The 13,062-nt window shown below is 38.1% G+C and overlaps 1 protein-coding gene across 3 annotated transcripts in view; it reads left to right on the top strand.

The window, feature by feature from the left end:
- The window catches only part of TMEM200A (transmembrane protein 200A), a 74,499-nt gene extending 69,036 nt beyond the window's left edge, over positions 1-5,463 (top strand). For 2 of the 3 annotated variants that reach the window (XM_079146597.1, XM_079146599.1), the window contains exon 2: positions 2,418-5,463. In XM_079146597.1, the coding sequence (XP_079002723.1) occupies positions 2,434-3,909 (1,476 nt within the window). In that variant the 5' untranslated portion in view covers positions 2,418-2,433 and the 3' untranslated portion in view covers positions 3,910-5,463. The remainder of the gene's footprint in view (positions 1-2,417) is intronic. The other variant, XM_079146598.1, reaches the window with a different exon arrangement.
- The last annotated feature ends 7,599 nt before the right edge of the window (positions 5,464-13,062 follow it).

Here is a 13,062-nt window from a genome sequence, read left to right as displayed (position 1 = left end):
ATGCTAGGCAAGTGTTCTGGGCAGGAGCCATCCCCGGCCCTCTCCCTTTGTTTCCTATACATTTGCATATATTTGCATAGTCTTAGACTACCCTCGCCCTTCTTTCCCCCAACCTGCGTACTGTGCTTGCTCACACCAGGGCCTAGTCCTTCCTCTTTTCCACTCCTCACCTAAAATATTTCTTCTCTTCCAGCCTCACTTCCTCTGTCGACCTCAGGAATGGAAAGTGGCAATGCTAAAAGACCGTATTTTTACAAGTGGTGGCGGCCTAGAAATTTGCATGCAATGTAATTCATTGTGGTTCCTTTTAAACCAAATGAAAAGCTTTTGCCAGTGTTTCCGTTTCCTTCTGAACATCAATTCAGAAGGATTTCAGACCGAGTCCTTAGCCTACCATATGGAAATAACTGGGTTAGGTGGCTGCTAGCTAATTTAAGCATTTTCTCAAACATTTGATTTTTGGTTCAAGAAAATATAGATTGACACTAAGCTTTGTTTTAGCCAAGGTTTTGGAGATATTTTTAAGATGTAGTGTTATACTTTGAAAAATTTCATAACCTAGAGCTAGGGGCTACAATTTAGTTCATTCTTCCAACCTTAAACTATTTTAATCCTAGTTATAATTCCACAGAAGCCTTGGTTTACTCACCAGTTGCTAAAACTGTACATACTGTCCACAGCCTTGCTATTTAAACACAATTCAGAAATCGTCAATAGGCATTCAAAAGGAGAGAGAACTCAATCTGGAAGACAAGATTCAATGCCCTCTTGGAAATGTGCCCAAGACCTTATGGATCTTAAAATATCCCTTGTTTCCTTAAGAGACAAATTTGGCAGCTTGAGAACGATTTATTATAAAAACAAGACAGGTATTTTACCAACTCCTAAAATGTTGCTTTGTGTTTGGGTATTAATTTTGTTGTTTATATTTTTGACCAGATAAGTAAGTAGAGTAATATGAAGGTCATCCAGCAAATCCCAGGGAAAGAATTATTCCCTTATTCAACATTTTAACAAACATTCCCCTAGCACTAGTTCTGTATGTACAAAGTTCTACAGAGAATGTTTCTGCTCTTAAAAGTATGGATTAAATTTGATGTTCAATCATAAGAAATGAAAGAAATAAGACCTTAATATGGCAAGTACCATAGAAAACTTGCTCAAATGCTATGAGAAATGAGAGCTTGTGTGGATAGAGGGAGGAGTCAGTAAGAAAAGAGTTTATGAAGCAAGTAGAACATGAGTCTTGATAACTAGCCAGATGTCAATATGTGAAGCCAGGTGTCAGGAGGGATCTGGACAGGATGGCTGAAACATTCTTGAAAAAGTCTCAGGATTGGAGAATGAATAAGAACTCGGGAACATCTGGATGGGTTTTGATTGTATGCATGTGTTTAAAGGATACAGAGATTAGCTCAATCTGGAATCCCAGATTAAATTTTGGATGGTAGAGGGGAACATTTTCTCCATTATTTCACACTTTAAACAACTGACAAGTATGTCATAAGATACATATCTGCCTTCTGTATGTAAACTTGATTGTAGGAAGAGAAACTGGAGTCTGGAAGATTAGTTAAGAAGTCATTATAATGACCTAATGGGAGCAAATTAGAGCTTCATTAAACTGGGAAGAGGAGGGTTGGAACAGAGAGTGGAATTGAGAGACATTGTGAAGTGCCAGTTTCTAGGATTTAGAGCTGATTGGAAGAGGAAAGGAAGAAGAAAGTGGGGGAGTTAAGGAAGACTAAAGAGCTAGACTTGAGAACTGACCCATTAAAACTGTCAGGTCCAGCAAGACAGCTGGTGTTTGGTGGAAGATGAGTTATGCTTTGTTACCAGCCTGTGGGTGTGGGTGTGTTCCTCAGTGGGCATTGAAAATGTGAAATCACAACTCAGGGTGTGGGGGCTGGGGCTGTAGCTCAGTTGGTAGAGTGCTTGCTTCTCATGCACAAGGCCCTGGGTTCAATCCCCAGCAGCCCTCCCCACCCCCCCCCAAAAAACAAACTCAAACTCAAACCCATTGTGTAAGCGAAATGTAGAACTTGGAACTCATCTGCATAAAGGAAATGGTGGGAGATGTAGGAGTGGCTATGAATGCTGAGGGAGAGTAGAGAAAAGAAAGTGACCAAGGATAGGACTCTTGGGGATGGTGGTCTACTTTTAGATGAGAAGACCCAAATCGAAGCGGTCAGCAAGGTCAGGGTAGAACCAGGAGGACTCGGCATCACAAAAGACGGGAAGAAAGGAGAGACCAGTAGCATCCCTGGAAACAGAGGGGTAAGGAAGACGGAAATTGACGGGAAATTAAATGTGGTTCTTGGGAGACATTGATGACTGCGCTCTGAGAACAGTGGATTGCTAGAATGCTTCTAAGCTGGGAGCATATTTAGATCATCATCTGTTTGCTTTCTTTTCAGAAGAAAAGACTGAGCTATGATAGCCACTGGCGGAGTGATAACCGGCCTGGCCGCCTTGAAAAGGCAAGACTCTGCCAGATCCCAGCAGCACGTCAACCTCAGCCCATCGCCCGCTGCCCAGCAGCAGAAGCCAGTCAGGAGGCGGCCGCGGGCCGATGTCGTGGTCGTTCGCGGCAAAATCCGGCTTTATTCCCCGTCTGGATTTTTCCTCATTTTAGGAGTGCTTATCTCCATCATAGGAATTGCAATGGCTGTCCTTGGATATTGGCCCCAAAAAGAACATTTCATCGATGCGGAGACAACATTGTCGACGAATGAAACTCAGGTGATCCGGAACCAAGGCGGCGTGGTGGTCCGCTTCTTTGAGCAGCATCTGCACTCAGATAAAATGAAAATGCTTGGCCCATTCACCATGGGCATCGGCATCTTCATCTTCATTTGTGCTAATGCCATTCTTCATGAAAACCGCGACAAAGAGACCAAAATCATACACATGAGGGACATCTACTCCACAGTTATTGACATCCACACGCTAAGAATCAAGGAGCAAAAGCACATGAATGGCATTTACTCGGGCTTAATGGGAGAACCAGAAGTGAAACAGAACGGGAGCTCCTGTCCCTCCAGACTGGCGGCAAATGCGGTCGCCTCTTTCTCAGGTTTGCGGAGCAGTTTTCGAATGGACAGCTCCGTGGAGGAGGACGAACTGATGCTAAGTGAAAATAAGGGTTTGGGGCATCTCATGCCCCCTTTGCTCTCGGACAGCTCTGTCTCGGTCTTTGGCCTCTATCCACCTCCATCCAAGACAGCGGATGATAAGACCAGCAGCTCCAAGAAATGTGAAACCAAGTCAATTGTGTCGTCATCCATCAGTGCTTTTACATTGCCTGTGATCAAGCTTAATAACTGTGTAATTGATGAGCCCAGTATAGACAACATCACCGAGGATGCTGAGAACCTCAAAAGTAGGTCAAGGAATTTGTCAATGGATTCCCTTGTGGTCCCTTTGCCCAACACTGGTGAATCCTTCCAGCCAGCTGGCATGATGCTCCCAAGGAATAATTCAATCGGAGAGTCCTTGTCCAGTCAGTACAAGTCCTCTGTGGCCCTTGGGCCTGGGCCTGGACAGCTCTTGTCTCCCGGGGCTGCTAGAAGACAGTTTGGATCCAACACATCTTTACATTTACTGTCATCACACTCAAAATCCTTAGACTTGGACCGGGGTCCCTCTACTCTGACTGTTCAGGCAGAGCAAAGGAAACATCCCAGTTGGCCTCGGTTAGATCGAAGCAACAGCAAGGGATACATGAAATTAGAGAACAAAGAGGACCCCATGGATAGGTTGCTTGTGCCCCAGGCTGCAATCAAAAAAGACTTTACCAATAAGGAGAAGCTTCTCATGATTTCGAGGTCTCACAATAACTTGAGTTTTGAACATGATGAGTTTTTGAGTAACAACCTAAAACGAGGAACTTCTGAAACAAGGTTTTAAAGTTTAAAAATATATCATTTTCCAAGGGTATATATTTTAAAACTATTTTCACCAGTGTTTCCCTCTTAAAGCGTTGGTTGTAAGCTTTTTTAATCAAATGGTTTGTATTGTACTACTGGCTGTTTAATTCTGTAATGGAGAGGGTTGTGTGTTTGGGTTACATAAGATTGCAGTACTCTAGATTAGCACCTATGATTTTGTTTTTCCATTCCTTCAAAAGCATGATAGCTTTTATTGGTATGAATACAGAATAGTTGCATCTAAATTAAAACTTTGCTTTACTTTTTTCGTTCATTCATTGATTGTCATATTCATAGAATGAAATGTCTAGTAGGGAAAACATAGAATACCAAAGTGTGGACCCAAAGTACCAAATTAGGTTCCACAATATATATTTGCAAATGAGTGTGAGCACAAATCTTAGGATGTGATTTTCTGAGTAATTGCTTTTATGTAGGATTCGTTAAATTACTTAAAAGATAAAGATCTAGTTTCTGTGTGAGCTAAATAATATACATTGGCCAAATTGGTTTAGTTTGGTGTGTGTGAGCTCAATTTTACAAACTGGTTGAGTTGGCTATGAATCTTATTTTGAGCTCTGGGTAGATAGTATTGTTTTAAACATCAGTTCTGTTTTAGTGATGTATTAACAAGAACTGATGTATTCAAGAGTTGTAGCTGAGAATGCTATATATACTTGAGGGATAAATGTCAAAAAAGCTATCAACTGTAACTTTAGGTATTTAGAATCAAAGTTTCTTTGAAAACTGACTTGAAAAATGAATGAACCAATGTAGTTTGTAGAAATGCTATTTGGAAGTAATTATATACAGGAAGGAAATATTGACTAATGAGCGAGGATACATTTTAGGCTAGTTAATGCTAGCTAGCCTCAATCCCTTTTTCTAGACATCTGTTACCATCCAGTATACACCCAGTCCCACGTCCTTATTTTCCCCCAATACTTTTTAGTTCTTGTTATTTGGAAAATAATCAACTAACTTGATATTTCTTTTTAACTTCACATACCACCAGGGTGGTGGTTCAAGAAAACTAAGTCCTTGATAAATTGCCTTGAAATTTACCCTGTGCTGGAAAGCCTTACGCTAACTCCAAAGACATTCTCACGGTGTCATAAATTTTTAGGATTGTGGTTCTGTTGAAGACATTAAATGCTAAAATGGATGTTTCCATCAGAAAAATTTCATGTTTTCCATTAAATAACAATTTTAAGAATTGTTTAATGGAATACTCAGGATATTTTACAGATTTTCTCCAAGGCCTAACCATTTCAGAGCATCAACGTTGCAGGTGCAAAAGGACAGAAGGAAGGTCCATCTCTGTGTGTAGCTCCCCATAGTTCCACTTGAGTTTGCATCGCAAGCTTCCCTCCATTGAGGCACCGTGCTGTTTATTAGAACATCAAGCCTGTGTATTGTGATAGAGTGGACTCAGTATTTTATTATAAAGCATTTAATAAACTTCTGTTCTTAGTAGAAGTTGGCGTTCTTCATACCTTTGCTATTATTTTTTTAAATAAAATGTACATTTCTTCATACTCTTTCCCTTTCAGATGCATTCTGTTAGGGCACTGGATGCCCTAGTGCATGCACTGGGTACCTTTGGGTTGTAAGTTCGCTTCAATTAGGGTAAAGAGCAAGGTCCAACCCTCTGTTTTATTAGGCTTTTTTCATATTTTGTTATTTTGAGATCATTTCATTGACTCTCAAGATACTAATCAAATCCTGCATCTAGCAAACGTCAGTGATGCTCCCAGATTTGAAAACAATGACTCTCAACAACCCTGTTAATGACAGATGACTAAAGCCCCATAATTTGCTCAGTTTGCCCCCAAAAGAGTTCTAGAAATGTAAGAAGGGTAAAGCAGCATGAGTCTTGGAGGACCCAAAGAAAAGAATTGAGGGCTGAAAGCAGTGGTTTTTGCCCAGCTTTCTCTTCATAAAAAAAAAAGAAAAAAACTGAGTTTTTTATTTATCAAATGAATCACCTTTATTAAATGATACATAATTTTCTCGTTTTAAATTAACCAAAACCGTATGTTCCTAATTAAATTTCAGACCAGTTTGAGATAGTTTGTGATACGGTATTGATTTGGTATAATTCCAGTCCAAAAGTTTTCAAATCTGAGATTTTAAAGTGTTCAAACCTGGGATTTTAATTAGCCCAAATTTGTACATTTCCTTGGGACTTTTATGAATATTAAAAATTATTTAGAATCTTTACTTTTGTCTGTGGAAAATTCCAGCAATCTGGATCATGGGCTAGCTGCCTCCAGCCTAAACAGTTTCTCAGGCCCATATCCTATCTGGGGTGTATTAGTTTTCCAGGGTTTCAATAATAAAATTTCATAGACCGAATAGCTGAAATGATAGAAATTTTATTTTTTCATACTTCTGGAGGCTAGAAGTCCAAGACCAGATGTCATTAGGATTGGTTTCTCCTGGGACCTCTCTCTGTGTCTTGCAGATGGCTGCCTTGTCACTGACTTTTTGTGGCCTTTTCTCTATGCTTGCACACCTCTGTTGTCTTTTTTATAGGACACCAGCCATATCAGATTATAGGTGCCCCAACCGATAGATCTTCATTTAACCTCAGTTACTGTTTTAAGGGGATTTTCTCCAAATACAGTTGTCTTCTGAGGTGCAGGGGGTTGTGGCTTTAAGATATGTACTTTAGGGGAACACAATTCAGCTCACAATGAGATCTGAGTGACTGTTCTTAGCCTAAAGTAGGTGAGAGAAGCACAATATGCCCCCAATGGCTTTGCCACCCTGCTTGTGTAACCTTTAGCAAATCACTTAATCGCTCAATTTCAATTTATTTCTTAATTTCAAGACAGACCTTGGATTCTTCAACTGTGGAGTGAGATGAGTTAAGAACATAAACTATCAAACCCTTTCTAACTTGTAAGGTCCAGGGTTCTTGTGCCTTCACATGAAGATCACTGCCTGTCAACATTTCTTTGCAGTTGTTTCTCAAAGGATGAGGGTCAAGAACTGCAGCAGAGCAAAGTAGTTCATCTTGTGGGCATTGGAGCCAGAGTACACAGACATAAATTCTGGCTCTGCCTCTTTCTGGTTGAATGGCTCTGGGTGTGGGCAATGACAGCTGAGAACTACTTACACAAACCCATCAATGTGTACCAATAAGCCCTGGCCCTGATCCCAGGATTCTACAGATTAAATGAGATATATATATATATATATATATATGCCTGTTGGGTGAATAATGACCCCCTTAAATATGCCTACATCCCAGTCCCAGGAACCTGTGAACATTACTTATATGTCAAAATGAACTTGCAGCTATAGTGATATTAAGGATCTCAAGTTGAACAGATTATCTTGGATTATTCAGGTGAGCCCTGTCTAATCCCAAGGGGCCTTATAAGAGCGAGGACAAGTGAAATTTGACTACAAAGAAGGAGATGATGTGGCCAGAGCAGAAATGGAATGTGAAACCTCTGACTCTGAAGATGGAGAGAGGGACTGTGAGCCAAGAAAGGTAAGCTCTACAAACAGGAAACAGTAAGGAAACAGATCCTCCCCTGAGAGACTCTGCTGGTTAGTTCTGCTGTTATTTTAACTTTAACCCAGTGAAAGAAGTTTGGGTTTCTAGGCTTCTAGAACCTAAAGGGAATAAATGTGTGTTATTCTAATCCATTAAATTTGTGGTCCAACAGGCACAGGAAATGAATGCATCTCCCCCAATCAGGGAATCTTCTTCAAAGCACTGAACCACTTTTCAGCAACTTATAAATGGGATCATAGTGGGTGATGGTAGTTGGCCCAAAGTAGATGATCTTGTTCAACTTTAAGTTTACTTTTGTGCTGATAATCTCTTTTTTAGCACTGATAATATACTAAAAAGAGATAATGTGCTTTAAAAGGAGATACAGCTTTTTGAAGCAACAAAAAATGTTGATTTTTTTGAAAGACAATAAAACATAAAACCCCATAGTTGGTCTGAACAGCCATCACTTGTAAAAACTTTCAGTCTTAAATACATGTTTCCATCTATATAAAGAAAAAATGATGTAAATCTGCTTTAGAAGAAAATGCAAATTATCTTACTTAAAATGTAAAGTAAAAAGAAACATTTTAGTGCATTTATATCAAAATTGATATTATATTAGCATTTAATAATTTATTAAAGATAAATTTTTAGTTGCTTATTTTACCAGTTCGAACTTTACTCTTTTAAATCCATCACAGAAACACAAAATGGATGACTAGACGAAATATATATTTTGAAAAAGAAAAAGAAAAGTTTTATTAGTTTACTAATACTTTTCCTGTAACATGTTAACTATTAGAGTCTTGGCCTGCCCAGCAATACATATCCATGATATGTATTTCAGGTCGTTCACAGATCTTAATCACTAGGTCTTCAGGGGCTGTGAAAATAGTACCTGGGTTATCCTGTCTCTTATTTCAATGAATTGCCCTGTTGTCCTACCCCTCCCTATGTATAATCTTATTTTAGAAATTTTAATCAAGACTTCAGAATGTATAACCTTGACATTGGATTATTAAAGAACTACATCTTTAATCTCCCCTTTGATGGCTCAAGTTCTTTTTTACCTGAATTCAAATGGAAGTAGCATATTGGTTTCTCTCTAGATGCTGCTTCTCTCAGCATGATGACATAAGAGAAAAAAAGGCCATTTCATTGAAGAATTTTTTAAATAGTCATGTTATATCAAGATAGTGTATTAGTTTACTGGTGCTGCTATAACAAAACACCACAACTGGGTTGTGGGCTTAAGAGGATTCCTTGGTCCCAGACCTGAGGTTGGAAGTTCCAGATCACCGTATCAATGTCTTTGGTTTCTTCTGACACCTCTCTTCTCGGCTTGCAGGTGACCACTTTCTCACATGTTCTTGCCCATCCCTAGTGTCTCTTTGTGTATTCAAATTTCCTCTTCTTATAAGGACACCAGTTAGATTGCATTAGGGCCACCATAACAGCTTCATTTTACCTTAATCACTTCATTAACATCCTATTTCCAAATACAGTCACATTCTGAGGTCCTGGGAGTTGTGGTTCAATGTAGGAATTGAGGGTAGGGGACACAATTCAATCCATAAAAATAGTAATTTAAAAATCAGGCCTGCCAAGAACAGGGCCCATTAAAGTGACAGAATCAGTCAATCAACCTTTAAATGGCAGCAGGTCAGTTCTCTTTCTGGAAACATATTTTAGGTAAACCAATTTACATTTATATTTCATTTTTTACTGTCAACATATGAGGAGAGGAAAATAAGTGACAAAGAGGATATAGAAAACCTCTACACATAGGATTTTATCATTTCACACTCTCAAGGTGGTTTTCAGCAAACTGGGCAGAATGTACGTTCTTCGACTTGATGTCTTCTCTTCTTATTGTCTCCTTTTACTACTGGTTGGTTCATTACTTGCTTTGTATTACAGAAATGAATGAGAAAGTCACTCATATTTTTGTCTCCTCCCTTATTAATTCATGACTTAATAGTTTGAAACATAATAATTTTCTAGTTTTTCTCATCATCAAATGGTATATATTGTGTCCCCAAGAAGCACAGCTACTTTACAAATTAAACTTGAGATTTCATTTGCAGCGGAGTTGTTGATAAAGTAGACAAGACCACAGCACTTATAGTGCAAAAGATAGAATAATTTGCTAATAGAAACACAGCATGTGGAACTCAGAAACATTGGATGTTTGAGCTGACCCCCAGTGGAATGTACAAGTTATTGGCAGAATCAGGACCCACATCCTTAATAACTCATACTTGTACCAGAATCAAACTAGGTTTTAAAAACATATCATGTTCATTATCTGGTGATCATATTTTGAGTTTCTTGGGTAGATAAAAAGAGATATATCCATAATTACAGGAAGAAAATACAGTGTTGAAATTTTCACCATATCTTAGAAATATTGAGGGTTTAAAGAGACAGACTAAGGCCTGACTCAGAAAAGGGATCTAGCTTGGAATGGGAATTTTAGTATTTATATAATACCTTGATTTCCTGCATTCTAATATATTAACAATCTAACATTTCTATGTAAACTATGCCATTAAACCCTTTAACCCCCTCATATTATCCTTCAACAAGAATTACAAAATGAAAATGGCACCTTTGCATCCATATTCAGTAAATCACATGAATGAGAAGAAAGGCAGGGAAAAAAGGGGGGTGTGGGATTTGGGAGATAGGAAAGAGTGCCATATGTTTTTCCTGCTTATTGAAAACCTATGCACTGTAAAAAACATTCCATTTATACTTTATTTTGGAATGAAACCAAGCTCATGATTTTTCATCACTGGGGTATGAGAAAATATTCTTAGTTGATTTAAAAATACCTTTTAGGTACTAACCATGTTTATGATCCAGCTCATTGAAGTCACCCTGAGGGTTAGTGAATTAATCATTAATTTGAAGTTGTCGACTAATGAGTTGTCAATAGCTCAAAGCTGTTCAGATTTAAAAAAAAAAAAAATTAAAAAAACCTTTTTTTCCTGCATTCAGACATTTCTTATGTTCATTAAGAGTCTTTTTCCCTAAAGCATTTCCAAATTCCAAATGTGTTACCTTGTGTTATCACTTACAATTTTAATAACCTGAGAAGCCAAATTAACTCTCAATAGGTTGAAAAGTTAAGGAAATGTCTTTCAAAGACAATTTCAGGCATTGTCTGAGTTTGTTATTGTAGACTATTACTGTTTCAGGGCCTTAAGAGGGTCAAATAAAATAAATATACCAAAAAATCTGGAAAACATTTAGAATCAGGATCATATTCAATATAGAATACCATTAATTATCCCTTATTGTATAGCATGTTCATTGTCATTTTCAAAATAGGACAAAGTCTCTTAAGAAGTAATGGGAATAAAATATATTCTCTTAAGCATGTGAATACTACCTGCATTTGATACTGGTTTGCAAGATGTTCAGCAATTTACAGAGTAAATTTAATATAAGCCATTCTTTTCTAACTCTAGACTTCTTCTGGCAACAAGGCTAAGAAATTCTGATAGGGAATTAACGTATGCTTACAAAATTCCCTCCAAAGAGTCTAGTTCTAAAAACTACAGTCTTCTCTCAAATATTTAAATATCTAGTATTTAATCTGTGATTCATGTAGGCTCTCCTCCTACCTACTTATTTTTGTTAACCCAGTTTTATGGCTATAGTCTCTGACTGGTAGATTAAAGATCAGGAAGAATTGAGTGTCAATCATTCTGCAATGAAACAGTAGCACTGACCCAGACCTACAATGGAAGGCAAGAAAGAACACGTGAGAAGGTGATGAGGAGTGTATCCAAGTGTCCTATGTGCCACTTCTGTTCTCTCACTCCTGTTGCCATGGTCTACCACGAGTTAATTTGTCAGATGGAGGTTGCTGTCAGCCTAGGACTATTGCTGAATTATTTGTATACTGGGAAGTCCAGGAAGTTCTGGAATTTGTATTTAGCATATCAGGGTCTTACACGGTGTCAGTACATTTTGGGTTCCCCATCAACATGGGTAGAATTCGTTGACTTTTTGGTTCATGGTGGAAATTGTAGACTAAGTTTCATTATCACGTACTTATGATTAGTTTTCCAGAGTCTCAGACCGAAAAAAAAAAGTAGAATATATACGTGATGCATTATAAAATTTGAATTTTTACTCGAATATAAGCAATGGTTGGGGCTATTACCCAACTGCAGGGCTTTGGAATGAACACAGGGGCACTTGTTCAATTGATTCTACAATAAATGAGGAAAGTCATTTCAGAGACTGTGAATATCTTTTTTTGAAAACAAAATATAAAAGCTATTTCTGCAATTCAAAAGGAATTCAGTATGTTAGGAAATGGCCCAGGGCCTTTTGTAACATCACCTGTATTATTTTTTGTTCAATGTATTTGCCTTTTAACCTTAAGGCCCCCAAACCCTATTTGAAATAAAGGAGAAATCTCCATTTATTGATGAAACAATTACCCAGGTATGCATAATATTTCAATATTATAACTTTATAATTCAACTTGATAATCTTCAGTTAGTTTCTGGAAAGTTGCAGATTACATTCCATTTACCAAGGTGCTGTGATTCATACATCACGTTTTCCTCGTTCACTAGTCTCCCAGGAATTCCAATATTACCTATGCAGGCAAATTACCTTCGTTTTCTAGATGTGAACCTGAAATAGAAATCTGCTCCTAATGAAATATTACACATTTGAGCTAATAGCAGATACCAGAGATTGTGAAAATAAAGATTTTAAATACAAATATTCACTCTTCTAAGGAGAATAGAGAAAAATCCTGACATGATTAATTTTAGTAAACAAGTCAAGAAATTAATTTTTAAAAAGCCCCTTAAGTACCTAATGCACACTCAATGCAGCTTCTATTTATGGCCTTGGGAACCAACAATGGAACAGGCATTATCCTTGACGTCCAGAAGGAATATTAAAAGGAGGTATGCTTCCTGGATAAAATAACTTGAGGTGGACTTCGAAGGGTTTATATGAATCAAGAAAATATTTCAAGAACTATCTTATACACGGAAAAAGCAGCGAAGGCAAAGACCTACAACAGGGAAGAAGTAAAGCCAGTTTCAGGAGGGGCACATAGCCTGCTGGGAGTACTGAGTTCAAATTGAAGAGAAACAGAAGATCAGCCCAGGAAGGTACCTGGAGAACACATTAGTGGTAACTTTAAAAGCCAGGCCAAGGAACTCAGTGCTACAGTAGTGTAAGACTTCCTCAACACAGGACAAATACATTGAGAGAGGTTTACTAGGAATATAAATTTGGTAATGATCTGCAGAGTGACTTGGGAAATAATAGAAGCAAGGAGAAAAAGTGTAGTTGAGACCTGGATGAAAGTAGAAGCAGGGACAATGGGAACATGTTTGATTGTCAGTCACCTCTTAATTTATCCAGTGTCTTTGCCTTTCTTTCCCTCAGTCTTGGTTTTCTGGATATCATACTGTTTCTTTTGGCGTTGGCTTTTCGTGTTTGTTTCTTCTCCACTTCTCCAGGTTCTTCTAATCTGCATGGCTGGCTTTTCTTTTCTTCACCACATTTAACACTGGAGTGCTCTAGGGCCTGGTCCTTGATTCTCCTCTCTCTGAATTTACCCTTTCTTCTTGATAT

This window comes from Sciurus vulgaris (assembly GCF_902686455.1).
Source record: "Sciurus vulgaris genome assembly, chromosome: 7".
Classification (NCBI taxonomy): domain Eukaryota; kingdom Metazoa; phylum Chordata; class Mammalia; order Rodentia; family Sciuridae; genus Sciurus; species Sciurus vulgaris.
The sequence above is the reverse complement of the archived record's forward strand: the minus strand, read 5'-3'. Positions and strand labels throughout refer to the sequence as shown.